Source organism: Eulemur rufifrons, chromosome 3 (assembly GCF_041146395.1).
Source record: "Eulemur rufifrons isolate Redbay chromosome 3, OSU_ERuf_1, whole genome shotgun sequence".
In the NCBI taxonomy this organism is placed as follows: domain Eukaryota; kingdom Metazoa; phylum Chordata; class Mammalia; order Primates; family Lemuridae; genus Eulemur; species Eulemur rufifrons.
In genome coordinates this window covers 5,473,505-5,493,452 of record NC_090985.1, presented here as the reverse complement: position 1 = coordinate 5,493,452, position 19,948 = coordinate 5,473,505, and the positions used below count along the sequence as shown (strand labels likewise).

Sequence of the window (19,948 nt, the reverse complement as noted above, 5' to 3'; positions counted from 1 at the left end):
TGCCGTACTCAAATTACCCAAACTATTAAGTCAATTTAAATAATGTGTAAAACTGATCTTTTAGGACATCTTTTTTTTTTTTTTTCTTTTTCTTTTTGAGACAAGGTCTCTCTCTGTTGCCCAGGCTAGAGTGCAGTGGCATTATCATAGCTCACTGCAACCTCAAACTCCTGGGCTCAAACAATCCTCTTGCCTCAGCTTCCCCAGTAGCTGGGACTTAAGTCTACCTGGGAAATCCAAATACAGTAAACTTTTTTTTCCTTTTTCTTTTTGTTTAACATATTTTTTTATTTTTATTTGTTCGGGGGATGGGCCCGCCCTGCGCCACCCCCTTTCGGGAGAGGGAGGGTGGCAGAGAGGACGGGGACTCCCACAGTAAACATTTTATTTCTGGTAGTACAAAGGGTCTTAAAAAGCATACTTGGATTAAAATAATTACTTTCTATATAATATTTATTTTTTTAAAGAGTTAGAATGTAATAAAATATATAACACTAAAAACCACAGAGAAAATGGTTTGCTATTTCTTTGATGATCCAGAAGGTAATTTTAGGATCTCAGTTTTTTTAAATTAGTAGTATATATAAGTCTCTTGACATTGAATATCAGAGCTTTAACTATCAGTACTCTTCTCAGTAAGGTAGGTAATATTCCCAATTCCCAATCTTCCTTTGAAATAAAAGGGTAGAACTACATTTGTGTATACTAATAGTAGATGAAGAGAAAGAAGTGTGAAAGACCAAAAAATTCTCTCTGTGTAACTTTTTTTTTTTTGAGACAGAGTCTCACTCTGTCACTCCAGGTAGAATACAGTGGTGTCATTGTAGCTCACTGCAACCTCAAACTCCTGGGCTCAAGTGATCCTCCTGCCTCAGCCTCCCGAGTAGCTGGGACTACAGGTACACACAACGGCACCCGGCTAATTTTTCTATTTTCAGTGGAGACAGGGTCTTGTTCTTGTTCAGGCTGCACTCGAACTCCGGAGCTCAAGCGATCCTCCTGCCTCAGCCTCCCGAGTGCTAGGATTACAGGCGTGAGCCGCCATGCTCAGCCTCTCTGCGTAACTCCAATTCAAAATGGCAAGACAATCAGTACACATTTCATGATGACTAAAGCGATTACTCCCTAATTTTCAATTTCATCCATCTACTAATGGTAGAAGCTGATGGCTAGTGTTCTTAGAACTTTGTTTTTTTAAACTGTATAACACATTCCTTCTTTTTCACATGTGTAGTAAGTAAATTTCGTGTTGTATATATGTGGTAATGTTAAGGAAAGAGCAGGATACTGAGAACAAAGAGACCCGAGTTCTACTTTCTGCTCTACCACTTAATTAGCTATGTTAACTTAGAAATGTCATTTAACCTTATTATACCTCAATTTCATCACTTGCAAAATGTATTAGATCAGTGGTTTAAAAATTTCTTGTCAAACAGAAACCTTATCTGGAATCTCTCTCTCTCTCTCTCTCTATATATATAAATCAAGAGGTTGACATTGCGGTGTAAGGGACCTTAAAAATGCCCCTAGAAACCCTAAAGGACCATGGAAAGCCCTGAAAATCACTGGATTAGATCACTGCCATAGTCCTTTCCAGTGTTAGAGTTTTCAAGTATCAAATTAGGGTTCAAAGGAAGGCACAGAATGATTAACAGATTAATAAAACTTAAAATGTTGATTATTAAGCCAATATTGTTTAAATTTTAAAATCAGTTTGAAAAAATTCAGATGCCCAGACAACACTGTCTAATAATGACAGCATGAACTTGCTAAAGGTCAACTAAAATGCAGAGGGAAGACTACACATAGGTATTGAAATTGCAAATTCTCCATGCTTCCTGTTCGGTTTATTTAATATTCTTACATGATGACTATAAATCATTGAACAGCTAGCATAAGATTTAATAGCACAATGAAAAGTCCTAGAATCTTCAAAACTGGGGCTAAGAAGGAACTATGCTAAATGTTTTTCATTTAATCCTCATGCAGCTCTGTGAGGCAGGTACTTTATCATCCCCATTGCACACATGAGAACGCAGGCCCAGGGCGTGAAGCGCCTTGCCCATGGCCACACTGCTTGTGAGTAGCTGAGCTGCGCTTTAAACCCAGGACTTTGGGCTAGAGCTGATGATTTTTACCACCATGCAACACTACACTGTATCAAGCAAACTGCCAGAAATGGTCATAGTCCTTGACAATGATTTTCCTGTTTCCTTTCCAGACTTACTTAGACTAGAAAAAAGAAAAATTCTAGATGAGTTTAATACAAAGAACTTTCAGTTGAAAATCTTACAGCTATAAACTTTATCATGTCAACAACTAGAACAGAGGTTATGAAGTAATATACTTTTTTACTATATGGTACGGGAGGTTTAGGAGGTCCCAAAATGACAGAAATACTGTGTAGAGATCTTTTTATTTCTATTAGAAGGGCTTTCATTCAACATCTGCCAATGGATTCCTGCCAATTTATATCTAAAAATACATACCAGTCGGCATAAGGATAAAACAGTCTTCACCAAGCAGTGCAGCATTGATCGCCTCTAGCTGATTAGTTCTAAAATTATGCAGGCCAAATTTTTTATGAAAAATCTTCATCATTTCTTTTGTATGAGGAAAACTAAGACTTTGGAAATGTTCATGTTTCAGATTTCTGGGTGCTAAATTTTGTTCCGACTTGTCTAAGAAAATAATCAACATTAAGAATAATCAGTGCATGAATGTACTCAAAGTACAGCTTTAGCATTTCCCTTCACCCTGCAGAATCACCGGAACACGTTTCCCTAGAGCACACCTCTTTAACCGTTTACCATGTTTTCTTCCCACGTCTCAAAGCCACCGGACTTCTCAAGTGCCCAAATCAAGTGTTTCTTTGACTTTTCTACAGCACCCACCACTACTATTTATTCCCTCCTTCCTCTCCTCCCTTGACCTCCAAGACAATCACTGTAAATCCTTCCTCCAGTTTTTTTTACCTGCCCTTTAAACTTGGGAATCTTTTAGATATTTGGGACTGGGCTCTTTACACATTCTTTTTTTGAATTTTCCTGGTCCTGTCATCTTAAACATCACCTATGTGCGGAGAGTGCCTTGATTTCTTTTAAGACCTGACTGACACCCTCCTAAGTTCCAGTCCTGCACGTACCTCCATTGTCTACAAGACATTTCTACCTGAACGACTTACCAACACTTTAAGTAACAAGTCTTAAAATAGCCCTCCTCAGCTTTTCTCCAAATACGAATCTGCCTTCTGACTCGCCTATTTCTGTTAATGGTGTCACAATTTTCCCAGTCGCCACGTCTGGGAGCTTTCTCAGATTCGTCTTTCATAACGTCTCTCACATTCGCCCCCTGCTCTGCAGCCTGGCTGTCGCAACTCTGGTTCAGCACAGAGAACAAGAGGTACTCATGCCAGCTCTGGCAGTCACTCTAACCCCAACACTCAACTGTCTCAAGATAATTGCAAACATCAAGTATGACACATTCTAACATGATACAAAAATAAATCCATTAACGGTTATTTTAAAGGTCAATAGTGAACTGTAAGAACAACCTCTGTGGTATTAAGTCATCAATGGCAAAAATAGGGAGGGCTGCACCTTATAAAACCTTGCACATAGAAACTTATTTCAATTAAAAAATATTTTTGATAACTTTATAGAGTTGATGTAAGGTTTTAAAATTACTTTTGGCTTTTCTCTATAGCCTTTACAGTGGCAAATGTCACTCTTCCAAAAACTCTCTCATTAAACTGTGAGCTCCAAGAGGGCAGAAACTGTATGTTATTCATCTTTAAGTTACCAGAACGCAGCACAGTACATGGCACATGGTGAACAGTAGGCCCAAAGAACGAATTTGATTGATTTAAGAAATTTCTCATTTTATATCCTTACACTGCCCTATCATTTTAATATTTTAAGACATAAAACATGTTTTTCTTCTTTATAAATTAATTCTCATCAATCCAGAATTCTACAAACACATACGTTTTTAGTATATAAATTCATGTTTGCTTTTGCCCATCCCCAAATCCTTTAAAAACCTGGCCCTCATGAGCCTTATTGTTTTAGGGACTAAAACATGTTAATTTAAAGGCAAAGCACATTTATAATGACTTTAGAGCCTTTCCACAATAGGTTATAATTACACATTTTATAAAACTACAGCTGCTACAGAGACAAAAGAGCAACTTGCTTTTGAAATTGTGATTTGTAATTCATATCATCAGTAGAAATTTGCATAGAAACAATGTGGTTTTCAAGCAATGATGACTTGCTATGGTTCTTCTCATACAATTCCTATTTTGGACAGTTTTGTTTTCATATAATATATAAGCATTCAATTTATTTTAAACTTACCAGTGTAATTCTGAATTGACTCTGAGAAGTTTATATTTTGAGCAGTAGATGCCACTGGAAGACAGTTTGCCTTGGCTGAAGAAATTCCTTCTGATACTGATTTAATTGGCCGACCTTCCTTGATAGGTTGATAGGCAGCTGTGGAAGATTTGCTGGCTGCTAAATTTTGCATTATATTTTCCCAGTCATCATCATCATCATCAAAGTCATCTATGCCAAAATTATCAATATCATAGGAAGCCTGCATTTCTCTTTCTAAGTCATTTGTTGAAGCAGTGTGTTTATTCTGATCTTTCACAGCAGTGCTTGTGAGAACATTTCCTGGGAAATAAGAGCCTTCATTTCTTTTTTCTAGCTTTGGGGTTTCAGCCCAGTTGCTACTTACAAAGGACTTCTGTAAATGGGAATTGAATAACGGCCTTTCAAAGTGATTCTTTGTGGTGGCTGAGAATTCTGTCTTTCCTGGGGTGGTGGTCAGTAAACATTCCCCAGGGAAAACTGAATTTGAGGGAAGGTGTGGAAAATTTAACTCCTTCATAAAATTCTCCCCAGGAGAATCACCCTCCATAGGACTACCAAGAGAATCAGGCCTGCATTTCCACGTTGAGCCAAGAAGACTGGCATCACTTCTATTAAAATCTGCTTCAGCTAGGAGTTTCCTTCTGAAGAGAGAAAAGAGAACAACAGATTAAATCAGTAGTTTACTCTGGTGGGCCACGAAAGGCTATCTTCAGTTTTCATCCCAAACAGAAATCGTAGCAAAATATGTCCTTTTTCCCAATCTCAAAGATTTGAATATAAATATTAAAGGAACAGTTTGAAAAGCAAATCGACTTAAAACACAGTGACATAACAATCATCCTCCTGCAATTTCCAGGCCAAAAAGCCTGGACAATCTGCCCTGTTCATTTTTGACTCAGAAATGCAATCACATATGTCCCAGAAGAAGAAAAATCAAGATACCTTATGTTCCGCTGCTCAAGTAGTTCGTTCCCACAATCCAGAGCTTTGAGTTTTTCAGCAGGAATAGTATCAATTAATTTGCAGATGTGGTCCATCACATGAATAAGCTGCTGTTGTAAATTTATCTGTCTAGCTATAAGGTAATTATGTTGTTAATATGTTTCTTTGAAAACAAAAAAGACAAGATTTTCAAAGTCACGCATGTAAAATGTGAAGCAATATAAAAACAAGATCATAAACAACCTTACATTGTCCTGTTATCTACCTGTGAATTAACCTGGAATCAGGTTGTATGTTATGAGAGCTCATAACTGTTTTCATTTAATTTCATGATAATAATATTTCTCTTGCAGTAACCAAAGCACAAAGGTTTACTATGACATTTTACTAACTTCATGTGTAAATCTCGCCTTACCAACACAAACGGTATTGTTAAAGGTCAAACAGGCAACAACCCCACCTGTTGTTACGGCCTGCCTGGAATCCAGGCTTCCCTTTAATGGTAATAGCACAGCACCTAGTCTTTTTGGAGACCTCCCTTCCCCCAGTCCCTCAGTGGGCATCTGATATAAGGCAGCCCAGTGAGAATTTCCCAGTTTTTAGACTGACTGGGAAAGAGTACCTCTCTTCCCAAGCTTGACATGCTGCTGGTGGCCATCTCTGCCCTCTGCCACCACACAAGCAAAGACAGCTTGTGAACAAGACCAACACAGGGGGAAGCAGAAAACAGATAAAAGAAATGAGGGTTTGAGATGGAGAGATGGACGGAAGAGAGGAGAGAGAAGGCAAGTGTGAGAGAAATTCCTGATGACAATGTTGGGACATCTGAGTCCTGCTGGCCCGCTCCCATTTTTTTTCTATGAAGCCATGCAACTAATCAATAGAACCTCAAAGGAGTTTAGGTTTTAGATGAAGGAAAGAAACGAAATGGCTTAGGGTGGCAACATGAAGTAAGGAAGATGCCTGTTCCACCTCTAAGGCCTTAAGCGTGTGGGAGAAAAAGCCAGTTTAGGTGGGCTGCAGGGGAAATAGTATTCTTAGGAGACAATGAGAGAAACAAAGGGAAGAAAACGTTCAGACAAGAGAATGAGGCTACAGGGACGTTGCTGACTGACAATAGTCAGTGGAAGGGTTTAAAGGGCAGGAAGGAGAGGAAGAGAGGACAGAACGGAGGGTGTACAGAGCAGTGTGGGGATAAGCATCTGTACGGGAATGACCGGGGAAATCTGGACTTCTGTTGGTGACTGAAGGAAATAGGGACGTGAGGTATGGGATGGTAAAAGTGGAACTGCTAAATTCTATTTTACTTCTGTTTTCTCTGTAAGGAGAACAAAGCATGAGATTGTAAAGAGAACACACAATGGTCTGAAGGAAATGAAAGCCAAGACAGGCTCAGAGAGAGATACAAGAGTACCTAGCTATTGGAAACGAACTCAAGTCTCCTTGTCTAGACAGATTATACCTTAGAATACAAAGGAAACCTGGAAACAAGATCTTAGAGCCCCTGTCGCTGACACACGAGGCACCTAGTAAATAAGAGGGTGGATGACAAGTGAAGACAAATAATGTTCTAATTTTCAAAAGAATTTGAAAGTGATTGCCAAAAGCTACAGGCTGGTGATCTTGATGTCAATTCAAGGCAAAATTCTAGAACATGTTATCAAATGTCTTCTTTGTGGGCTCTAAGGAGAGGAAATAATTATAGAGTTAGCAAGAGTTCATACAAACAAACCAGTCTTCTTAATGTATTTCCTTCTTTGAAAAGATTACTAGACTGGCAGATAACAATAGCTACATTTATTAAAGGCCTACAGTGTACTAAGTACTTTATCTTAAATCCTGACAACTATCCAGCAAGGTAGACATTAGTCTCATTTTATAGAAGAAAAACTGAGGTCCAGAGAAGTTTGCTGTAGTCATGCAGCCAGGAGTAGAAGGGAACAGGTTTCTATCATAGGTCTGCATCACTCTAGAGTCAATGCCCCATCCATTCCCTCTTGCTGCAACAGACCTTGAACTTTTTAGAGTCATGTGACCGAGACTTTTGCATCCCCATGGTTAAGGGAGACAAACATGGCCTGTAGATTTGTAACAAGTTGAATAAGAAGTGATGAATGGACTGATGTCAGTTGAGAGGGAGGCCTCTAATGACATTCTGTAGGACTTGTCCCAGTTACCTATATTATCAGTGAAACTTAATGAAACAGAGACGGTCTAGTGCAGTTGGTATCAATATAAACTCAAGCACCTCAAGTCTGCTGGGTTCAAATCCTAGCTCTGCTGCTGTCTAACTCTATGATCATGTAATTATTTAATACTCCTGCACCTCACTTTCCTTATTTGTAAAATGGAGATAATAAAAACTCCCTTAAAGGTCTGCTGTGAGGATTAAGTTGGTTAATATTGTAAGGCACTTAGAAGAATACCTAGCACATCAGATATTTTTAGGAATGTCTCTAACAATAATTTCAGAGTCCAAAATAAACAAACAGAAAAAATTCAGAGGAAACAAAACAACACACAGAGAACATTACATACATGCAGGCACATGCACACATACACTGTAAAAAAGTATAGCTTCTACCAAATAAGAATAGTATGCATTACAGAAATATTCAGAAAACAAAAAAGAGTTCTTGGAAATTGCTTTGATAAAAATAAAAAACTCCACAGAAGAGTTAAAGATAAAAGTGGGGATATCCTAAAAAACACAAAGCAAGAAATAGAAAAGATAATGGAGGTCTAACATCCAAATAATGGAAGTTCCAGGAAGAATGAAAAACAAGAGAGAAAAAAAAAATAATACCAGAAAAATTTCCAGAAAGAACACAATTTCTAGACTGAAAGTGACTAAAAGTAGAAATCAAGGCTGGAAAAGGGGACTGCTGTTTTTCAAAGTCTTCCAGTGCTGTCAGATTATTTTTACTACATATTTAGTAGAAAATTAAAAAATGAATTAGAAACAAATAAAACAAATAAAGTAAAAAGTATTAAACTTTAAATGGACATTAAGACCCAGGCCCAGAGTATATACAAGGGAGAACCAGGAGGATAAAAGGCCTAGAAAGCAATTTCTACAAAGAAGAGTTCAAAGACTTAGTAATATTTAGCCTGGGAGAAAAATAAACTCCTAGGAGCTTTATGTTTACCTCACAAGTGTTAAAGTTACAGGGAGGTAAATTTTGGCTCAATATGAGAAATAATTTTGTAACAAGCAGTGTTTTCAAGATAGAGAATGAACTACCTGTGAGACCATGAGTTGTTCAAGCGAATGCTGGCTAACCCATGAACAGGGATGATTCTATGACATCAGAAGAAAAGGGACTATAAATTTGCCATTTTATAATATAGAGCCATAGGTTGAATACACAGTCTTATTTTGTTTTCAAAAGTAAGTCGTTGAAACATGTGATATGTCTAAAATACTTTAGTACCGTCGCAGTCTGTGCTGGTTTCCAGATTAGGCTCCTGTACAGTAATTTTCTCAGGTTTTGACAAAATATCTTTTGTTGTGCTAAGAACATTCTTCTCTTTGTCAGAGGTATCAAGGTCCTTTAACATACTGCAAATAAAAAAAACATTAAACCAATCATACTATAAACTAGATCAAATACATGTATAATTTCCCCCCTAATATTTTTCTACAACTGGTCAGACACAAAACATAACAGAAAGGATAAACAGGTTTTCATATCTCCTCTATTACAAAACCTCTTTAGGTGACCCTCAAAGTCTTCCATCTTCTGGTCTCAAGAGATCTTTTCAACCTTATCTCCAGTCATGCTCTTTCAGTAACACCAGGCTCCAATCACACCACATCACCCTCATTCTTCATATGAGCCCTGTATTGGCTATTTTAGGGATTTTGCCTCTGATCTTCTCTCAATTGGAAAACCTGCCAATCTCTTTTTACTCGAATCACACCTATTCTTCTAAGCCCAGCCCAAGCGTTAGTTCTCCAGCCAGTGACTATTAACATCTTTCTTCTGAGATTCCAAAGCACTTTATCTGGACTTCTCTTATTATGCCTTTATGTATATCTGTAGTTATAACTAACTCATACAGATTACACAAAAAATGTATTAACATATAAACATGATCAGTCTGACTGGATAGAAAAAATACTTAAAAAGTAACAAAATTAGTACTAAATGTGTGTTAAAGAGAGGGTACTGTGGAAATCCAAAGAAAGATAACGCTTTCTGGAACTTAAGACGGCTTCACCAAGGAGGTGGGATCTGAGCAAACCTTGAATGACAGGTATGAGGAAAGTGACAGTCTATAAAGGAAAGATTTAAGAAAAGACTATTTATTCAATTTCCTTGATATCTAAGAATCAACCATATTTTCCTAAAGTAGGATTCTGGAATGCAATTTTCTAACTAAATCAAAACAGTGATGAGTAACTATTTTGATATTGTCTTTTAAACAATAGCACGTTATAATTAAAGAAAATGGTCATATTTTTAATAATGCTTTCGAGATTGTTGGTTTGAGTCATTAGACTCATTGGAGCTTAGGGTTACTGCAAGGGCAAAATTGAAGAAAAAGCTGAAAAAAGGTAAGTTGGGGTCTGAAGTTAAACAATTTTGAGGGCCAGCTAAGGTTTTGGAAGAGAGGCAATCAAAAACATGTCTTTCTTTCCTGTTATGCAGTGTCTGACCATTTGATCTCTGAAATTCAGAAGGTACAATCAGAATTTAATAAAAAATGAAATAAAATGTAGCATGAAATTTGTGTGTACCACACATAAGGTATTTGTGAATATTCTATTTCATTTTTATAACATACAAATAAGTACATATACCAAGTTGCAATGGAAAATATACAGAGAGAGTCTACCTTGGAAGTGACATTGTAAGTAACCATTTTCCAATTTGTAAAAATCTGGGTAAAGTTATTTATGGTGTGACAATGCAATAAATTATGTAGACTTTAAAGGGAACAAAAATAGGTAGCAATTGGAAAACATTTTAGAAACAATGTTAAAAGAAGCAGAATATAAAATCATAGTTACATGTTGATTACAACAATGCAAAAATCAAACACACATGTAGAGAAGGATCAAAACCAAACACGAATAAAGAAAATGCTGGAATTGTGGGACTACTAGTATTCCTTCTCTTTTTTTATTTTTGTTTTTTTTAGAGATGGAATCTCACTATGTTGCCTAGGCAGGAGTACAGTGGCCATTCATAGGTGCAACCATAGTGTACTGCAGCCTCAAACTCCTGACCTCAAGCAATCCTCCTGTCTCAGCTTCCTGAGTAGCTGGGACTACAGGCATATGCCGCCACACCCAGCAGAAATCCTTCTCTCTTATTTAGAATCCTTGTTAAAACGACTACAATGTTATTTGTGCAATGCATATTTTTTAATAAGCAAAGAAAAAAACCCAGGTTTATTGTTGTTTTGAGACAGTCTCACCCAGTCGCCCTGGCTACAGTGCAGTGGTGTGTTTGTTCACAGCTCACATCAACCTCAAACTCAAACTCATAGCTCACAGCAACCTCAAACTCCTGGGCTCAAGTGATCCTCCTGCTTCAGTCTCCCAAGTAGCTGGGACTATAGGCGCACACCAGGAAGCCTGGCTAATTTTTCTATTTTTAGTAGAGACGGGGGTCTCGCTCTTGCTGATGTTCGTCTCAAATTCCTGAGCTCAAGCAATTCTCCCGCCTCAGCCTCCCCAGAGTGCCAGGATTACAGGCATGAGCCACTGTGCCCAGGCATTTTTTTTTTTTTTTTTGAGACAGAGTCTCACTCTGTTGCCAGGGCTAGAGTGCTGTGGTGTCAGCCTAGTTCACAGCAACCTCAAACTCCTGGGCTCAAGCAATCCTTCTACCTCAGCCTCCCGAGTAGCTGGGACTACAGGCATGCGCCACCATGCCCAGCTAATTTTTTGTATATATTTTTAGTCATCCAGTTAACTTCTTTCTATTTTTAGTCTGTTTTTAGTAAAGACAGGGTCCTGCTCTTGCTCAGGCTGGTCTCGAACTCCTGAGCTCAAATGATCCTTCCGGGCCGGGCGTGGTGGCTCACGCCTGTAATCCTAGCACTCTGGAAGGCCGAGGTGGGCGGATCGTTTGAGCTCAGGAGTTCGAGACCAGCCTGAGCAAGAGCGAGACCCTATCTCTACTAAAAATAGAAAGAAATTATATGGACAGCTAAAAATATATATAGAAAAAATTAGCCGGGCATGGTGGCGCATGCCTGTAGTCCCAGCTACTCGGGAGGCTGAGACAGGAGGATCACTTGAGCTCAGGAGTTTGAGGTTGCTGTGAGCTAGGCTGACGCCATGGCACTCACTCTAGCCTGGGCAACAGAGTGAGACTCTGTCTCAAAAAAAAAAAAAAAAAAAAATGATCCTTCCGCCTCAGCCTCCCAGAGTGCTAGGATTACAGGCATGAGCCACCGTGCCTGGCCCCAAACCCAGGTATTTAATAAGGAATTACTATGACACAAGAGAAAGTACTACACTGGATCTCAGTCCATTTGCCATTAATTACATTATCCTTGGCAATTCCCTGCTCCTTCCTAGGCCTGTTGTTTCACTTGTTAAATGAGAATGATGATTTAGGATCTAGACTCTATGGAAACTTGCTCAGTTTTTCACTTTCTACAGTCCTGGCTAAATTTCTATCAGAAAGAAAAAAAGGGAGCTCTTATGTTTCTTTAATTTCCTTAACAAATAGTAATCATACTGCAACCTTTCCCACCTTTTCAAAAACATCCCAACACACCATTAAAACACAAACCAAAAGAAACTAAACTAGTTATGCATACAAACCCTTCCCCTCCCCCTCCCCTGCCCTTCTTTCCTCCCTAATTAAGGTGATATACTGCAGGGATGTTTCTCATCAAGATACTGATTAAATAGCATAGTATATACTCTACCACTCCACTGGACTGAGATTTAGACTGGGGTGAGGACAGAGGTAACAATGACAATTAGCAATTTAAGCTATTGATGAGCCGTGTGGCATATCTATTTTTCTCATAATACTACCAATTAACAATAAGCATGTCACTAATTTGCTAAAATTGAGTGAATGACAAATACAATGGCCAATTCTATTCTGTAGGATTAAAGAAAAAAAAAAAAGGACATATTATGTACTAATTTAGTTCCCAAATAATGGGCTAGTTTTGTGTCAGTTCAGGTCTAGGAATTTAGAAATATAATATTTTTAGAGATATAGTCCTTCTGTTAAAATCAACTACATAAAATTGGAGTTTCCATGTAATTAATCATAATGGGACTTTACATCTTTAGAATACTACCAATTAAATTAAATGTATAAATAGGGATTTTTTGAGGCTTTCATTTGGATGTAAAATAAACTGTGCAGAAGTACAAAATTCATGTCTATATAAATGTATTTTGTACTTCTGCACAGTTTATTTTACATCGAAATGAAAGCCTCAAAAAATCCCAGAAAAATAATGTTTACTAATTAATTAGCTATTTTACCTAAAGCATTTTAGAGAGGAAGAAGCAGCAGAAATAATTTCTTCTTCTGGAGAAGGTGGAACAAAATCTATATCGTAATCATCATGTTCAAATTCAATACATGGAACTTTCTCAGTTGAATGTAATTCAGCTCCTTCCAAATTTTTCTTCTTTTCACTATTATCTAAAGTAAAACAGTTGATAAACGTAAGTTATTTTAACAATTAACGAGACAGAACAGGGCAAGAGCACTGAAGGGAGAGTGTTTCTGGCAAGTCATAAACAATCATAACACTTTGTATATCAGTTCTCTCCTTTTGCATGTAAATATTGGCTTATTTCTTCATAAATGATTATTAAGTCGACTGATATAAGTCCAACGAATACTGAATTGAGGCCAAAGATTTGCTTAGGGATTTTCATGCCTATCTCCAGTTAAATTATGGAACCCATACTTGACACCAACATTGTCATTTTAAAAATTTTCACTCATATTTAAATAAGGGTAAAGTGCAACAAATAATTTTGATAATAGCACAAACATTGCTGCTTATACAGAAAAACCATCTCTACCACAAAGGCTTCCTAGTTGTTTAAGTCTCTCTTTTGGACTATGTGCAAAAACACAACGCCAAATTGTTGCTCTCTAGTTTACCTTTCAACAAAATTTCTCTTCAGAAACAGCAAAACCATTGATTAAACTATAGTTTTGCTTATTAACAATCACTTTTCAGTCCTCTCTCACTCTATGGTAACCTTGACAGGATTCAGATGTCTAAAAATTTTAGTCTCATGTTCACAACGATTTCATAAGGGTTCATTAACCATATGGGTTACTTCCACAAGTGGCTAATCTCAGTTATTAAGTTTTGGATGCTTAATAACTACAAGATCTATCCAGGAAAAATTCTGAATATAATTTATAATACTTTAATAGCACAATTAGGTCACATTATACATCAATATTAGATGGCAACAAGCCCTAAAGGAATTATAGAAGAAAGGCTTAGTTCCACTTTCCAATTCTACCACTAACAGCCATTTTAACCGCTAGGGCTCTTACGGTAGTCCCCCCTTAGCCAAGGGAAAGATACTCCAACACCTCTAGTCAATATCTGAAACCACAGATAGTATTGAGTATTTTTTCCCATATATACATACCTATGATAAAGTTTAATTTATAAATAGGCATAGTAAGAGGTTAACTAATAATAAAATAGAACAAATTATAACAATACAGTGTAATGAAAGTTATGTGAATGTGATATCTCTCTTGTTCAAAATATGTTATTGTACTATATTCACCCTTCTTGTGAAGATGTGAGATGATAAAATGTCCAAATGATGAAATGAAGTGAGGTGCGTGATGTAAGCATTGTGACGTAAATGGAAAATTCCAGAAATAAATAATTCCTAAGTTTTAAATTTCACGTTGTTTTGAGTAGTATGACAAAAATCTCACACCAACTGGCTCTGTCCACCAGGTTTGCCGTTAGTCACTTAGTAATGGTCTCAGTTATCAGATCGACTGTCTCGATACTGCAGTGCTTGTGTTCAAGTAACCCTTATTTTTCTTAATAAAGGTCCCAAAAAACAAGAGTAGTAATGTGATATTTGCAGACCTCAGTTAGCTGTGGGTAACTGAAACCTCAGAACTTGAAACCGTGGATAAGGGGGGAACTACTGCATTTTCTTCATGTATAAAATCACAGAGCTATCCCTGAAATTAGGATAATTAGGAAACCTTCCATTTCATCAATATGCCCTGCCTTAAAAATGTGGCCATCAGATTAGTCAAAAAGTCCTGCTATAGATTCTGAGATCCTTAAGGACAAAAGCCGTATCATATTCACTATTATTCCCAATGCTTATTAGCTTTGCATAAAACAATACAGTCAACATACTGAAATGAAGATAACATAATTTTTACCTCTTTCATCTCCCAAATGTGTTTTCGAAGAGTGACTTTCCCGAGTATCTTCATTTATAGGTACTTCAGAAATAGGGTCATCATCGATGCAAATCACATCGCTGCTTAACCATTCTGAGTCATCCTTCTGACCCTTAGTCAAATCTACTTGCTTGCTTTCAGAGGAGGACGGAGTCAAATCAGCCTTTACTGTATTTGTTTTATAAAGCTGTTCTTTTAAAAAGTTTCTCTTAGCCTTTTTTGATTTCTGAGCAGTGCTTACTCTTATGAAGTGATTTTTGGGTGGTGTAACAAATGCTTCTGAAGTCCCAGAAGTATCAAAGTCATCCATATCATCCCAATCATTGATAGTAATAAAAGAATCTGATGAAGAACTAAAGTCTAACTTCTTGAAAGTAGCATCACGGGGTTTCTTTATAATTGGCGTGTTTGGGGTAGTGCATAAAACTTTCTTTGGAATCTGCAACAAATCTGGCAAGAATTGTTTTGATCCAACTTTCTGGGTCTGCTGTCCTGCTGGAGCGTTTTTAAAGTCATTGATCCTTGTCTGCTGATTTGTGGTGTGGGATAGAGGTTCACTGAAGGAAAAGGCCTCAGTAACATTCACATCTTTATTACTTAACACAGACGTTTTGGCTACTGACACGCTAGTTACAGATACATTGTTATCTGAAGATGTTTTCTTTTTAAAAGTGAAACCTCTGAAAAATAATAGACAAATTCAATTAGATGAATTCATTTTAATAAACCCACCAACTACAAAACAAAACCCTAATTTTTTTTATTAATTCATACATTACATTAATTGCATCACAAATGAGCAAAGAATTCATCTACCTCTCCGAATTTAAAATTTATCAGGTAACTTAAATTATATTTTATAGCCTCTGATCCTTCCCATTGAGAGACTAATTACTTGGTTTTGATAGACCATTCAGACTACTTTATTTCTCAGGCTGGTAGTCCTTAATTAATAGCACCTCCACAGGGAGGTGACAGCATAGAGACTCAAATGTGGCTACTTTTTGCTACTCTGATAAAAATTTTAAGCGAGGAAAAAGTTAAAAACTGCTAGCTATGCTAAAATCTGAAGGACAAGTAAAGGAGGCATGAGCCCTGGCTATCTGCTGAATTTAAGGACATGAAAGTCAGTGGTACACACCTAATGGGTGCAGTGTGCACAGTCTAGGGGATGGACACGCTTGAAGTTCTGACTCGGTTGGGTCAAAGGCAACATACATAACCTAAATATCTGTACTCCCGTAATATGCTGAAATAAAATGAAATAAAAAAATCATGAAAGGCCGGGCGCGGTGGCTCACGCCTGTAATCCTAGCACTCTGGGAGGCCGAGGTGGGCGGATCGTTTGAGCTCAGGAGTTCGAGACCAGCCTGAGCAAGAGCGAGACCTCATCTCTACTAAAAATAGAAAGAAATTATATGGACAGCTAAAAATATATATAGAAAAAATTAGCCGGGCATGGTGGCTCATGCCTGTAGTCCCAGCTACTCGGGAGGCTGAGACAGGAGGATCGCTTGAGCTCAGGAGTTTGAGGTTGCTGTGAGCTAGGCTGACGCCACGGCACTCACTCTAGCCTGGGCAACAGAGTGAGACTCTGTCTCAAAAAAAAAAAAAAAAAAAAAAAAAAAAAAAAAAATCATGAAAAAGAAAAAACAAAGTCAGTGATGACTTCAAAGTCAAACACCCATAACCATGTCTGCAATCTAGCAGGGGCACCACGCATAATATAAATTATTCTTAGATATCATTAGGAGTCTGAAATATAGCTTGGAGGAGAGGGCAGAACTGGAGAGCTGTAAAACTGTTTTTGGAAAGGACATAAAATTATATTAAATGCTAAAAATATTTATTTGCCCAAATTTATAAGCATATTCATCATTCAATTTATTCAACAAATCTTTATTGAACAAATATTATGTGCCAGGAATCATGCAAAGGTGCTGCTAAAACATGTTCAACCATTAATTTGCAAAGTGGGAAAAGTATTGAATCTCTCAGCCTAATTTCCTCATCTGTACAATGGAAGAGTTGAAAGAGAAGACAGCTCATTTGTACGATACAATAAGTTAGTGCCTATAGGACAGCAAACCAACCAAAATACTTACGAAGATTTTGGTTTTGAAAGACTTAATTTATTATTAAGTTTTCTGGCTGAGTGACGCTCCAGTTGCTCCTGTAGATTGTTTTGAGGAACAGCAGCCATAATCCTAAAAAGTGAGGGGAAAAAAAAATAGTGGAGTTAGATATTTTGAATTAATCTCAATATTTATTGATGGGGGAAGGACTTGATTCAAGGAGGCATTGTTCCAACTGTACCCAGAGTAATGAGACTCTTCTTTTTTTTTTTTGGGTCAATAGATTGTTTTGACATTTACAACTGGTGACATTTAAAATATAATCTTTAACTAACTAAAGGCTCACTTGAATAACAAAATGACCTGGTTTCCCCTCTCTTCTTCCACACATGCTCAAATAAGCACAATAGACATTAGGGAAGGGATTATTAGGAAAGGATTTGTAGAAAAATGGGACCTGACCTAGGCTTGAAGGATAAATGAAAGCTGGACAGGGAGTGACGTGTGAGGAAATGATCAAAGCATACTGAAAACCCAAAGAACAAATGAATAACCAAATTCTCTGTCCAAGGGCAAAACCAGGGAAAGAAGGAACAGCATCACCAATGAGAGCAAAGAAATCATGCTTCATAATCATCTAGTTTCAACCTAAAAGAATACTTTTACCAAGCACATTTTTATCCCTGTATAACAAACTGTGGTATTGCTGAGCTATTGTCCGGAATAACATATAGCTTAAGCCACCTTAAAATTACAGGGGCTAAAGGAAGACAGGATAGCTGTAATTTATGCATAGCCAAAAAAAAAAAAAAAAAAAAAAAAACCAAACCAAAAAAACTCATTTTGGCTGATAATTATAATCTTTCCTAATCTATCAGACATCTACTTTTATTTTATACCATATATTTTAGGAAGATTAATAACACTAGATGATATTTGTGGAAATACTAAGTTTTACATAAATCGTGTTCCACTCATTATTAAAATAACTTACATTTGTCAACTATTTTACTTCAGATAATACTGAAAAGAAGAAAAATCTGGAAGAAACTGAATTATATTCAATAGAGAAATTTTTATAAATTTATAAAGATGATAATATAAATTTATATAAGGATGACAATATAATTTATAAGGATGATGATATAAATTTTTATCCCATCTTCTCCAAAAAAAGAATTATTTCTGCTGCTTCTTCCTCTTTAAAATGCTTTAGGTAAGGCCAGGTGCGGTGGCTCACGCCTGTAATCCCAGCACTCTGGGAGGCCGAGGTGGGAGGATTGCTCGAGGTCAGGAGTTCGAGACTAGCCTGAGCAAGAGTGAGCCTCGTCTCTACTAAAAATAGAAAGAAATTAGCTGGACAACTAAAAATATATATAGAAAAAATTAACTGGGCATGGTGGTGCATGCCTGTAGTCCCAGCTACTTGGGAGGCTGAAGCAGGAGGATCACTTGAGCCCAGGAGTTTGAGGTTGCTGTGAGCTAGGCTGATGCCACGGCACTCTAGCCCAGGCAAGAGAGTGAGACTCTGTCTCAAAAAACAAAACAAAACAAAACAGAACAAAACAAAACAGTAATGGCCTTTTACTGAAGTGTGCTCTCTCCAAGGTCCTGTGCAAAGTGGAAGTCGTTTCCAGTAAAATTGATAAAGAGTGAAGTCAGAGTACTGCACTCTCAGAATTTCAACCTCAACCAATTAGACTATTGACAAGGAGGCAGAGGTACACAGACCTTCAGTTTTAAGACACTAACAAAATGGTCCATGGCATCTTTACTTACCCTTTTCCCATATTACCTCCATATCTCATTTATTTTTGGATCAAAACCAGCTATGGTATTCTAATAACAGAGATTTCCCATGTTATCCACAACATGATTTTATACATATATTTACCCATCCTGGCAGTGCAACTGTTTGATTATTTCATAACTGCAGTGATACATTATAGATTCATAGCTAGCGTGTAGTCAACCTTAACCCTGAGGTTGACTTTCTCATACTCTTTGGTTATGCCTCTCAGGGTAGCACCCTCCAGCCAGAGTCATATTCTGAAGCACAGTAGTTAAGTACACAATTTTCCTACTCAAAACCCTTCAGTGGGAATGCTTTTAAGAAGTTGGTGAGTACTGAGAAGCAAAAGGGTATCTCCTCTGTATATATTCCATTAAAATATCAACAAAATTATTTGACATACACAAAAAATTGTTCACCAGTGTGCCTGTAGTCCGAGAGTTCAAGGCTGTTGTGTGCTATGATCACGCCTGTGAATAATCACGGTGCAACATCATGGGCAACACCCTATATAAAAAAAAAAATTGTTCACCAAAATAGCAAAGATCAGTGATGAAATTAAAGGAGATAAATTAACTGAAAATAAATAAATTAAGACTAGTAAAGTTTCACAACACAGAAAAAAAGAAACAAGGCAATGAGAGCCTAGAAACTAAAAAAATAAACCTCTGAATTAGAATCACCACAAGAATCACAAGTTCAATTTGGAAAACAATTAAAATTTTCTCTTACATATATGAAAGAAGTTATTATGCTATTGTAAAAGAATATAAATAATCAAAAAGCTGATTCAACACAATATAATGAGTAAAAAAATAAACTAGAAAGCCGTATCTATATATAGAAAGAATACATAAATCAGTGAAAAGATGGTATGAAAGAATGACAATCTAGAGATAGAATACAAAGAATATATCCAGCAAAGTAGACTTCTGGAAATAGTAAAAGAAACCAATGGCAAAGAATGAATGATTAAAGGAGTCCTACCTGAACATTAGTGCCTTGAACTAATAAAAGGAATTGAGACCAGAAATTGAGAGTACCTATATTTAACAACCAGATTATGATACCAAAAAGTAGTCTTATGAAATTAAACTAAAAGAAAAATTAAAATCCTACAAGTAACTAAGCAAGAAAAATGTTACATTTACAGTAATAAACAAGAATTACTTCTGACTACTTTTTTTTTTTTGAGACAGAGTCTCACTCTGTTGCCCAGGTTACAGTGCCGTGGTGCAGCCTAGCTCACAGCAACCTCAAACTCCTGGGCTCGAGCAATCCTCCTGCCTCAGCCTCCCAAGTAGCTGGGACTACAGGCATGCGCCACCATGCCTGGCTAATTTTTCTATATATATTTTA

General features: G+C 37.1%; 1 protein-coding gene across 2 annotated transcripts in view; it reads right to left on the bottom strand.

Annotated features, from left to right (window-relative positions):
• Nucleotides 1-16,925, bottom strand: part of BLM (BLM RecQ like helicase) — a 64,381-nt gene extending 47,456 nt beyond the window's left edge. For both annotated transcript variants that reach the window (XM_069465695.1, XM_069465696.1), the window contains exons 1-7: nt 16,828-16,925; nt 14,702-15,402; nt 12,793-12,955; nt 8,756-8,883; nt 5,322-5,454; nt 4,359-5,020; nt 2,490-2,681 (exon numbers count right to left, since the gene is read on the bottom strand). In XM_069465695.1, the coding sequence (XP_069321796.1) occupies nt 2,490-2,681; nt 4,359-5,020; nt 5,322-5,454; nt 8,756-8,883; nt 12,793-12,955; nt 14,702-15,402; nt 16,828-16,925 (2,077 nt within the window). The remainder of the gene's footprint in view (nt 1-2,489; nt 2,682-4,358; nt 5,021-5,321; nt 5,455-8,755; nt 8,884-12,792; nt 12,956-14,701; nt 15,403-16,827) is intronic.
• Nucleotides 16,926-19,948: the final 3,023 nt, after the last annotated feature.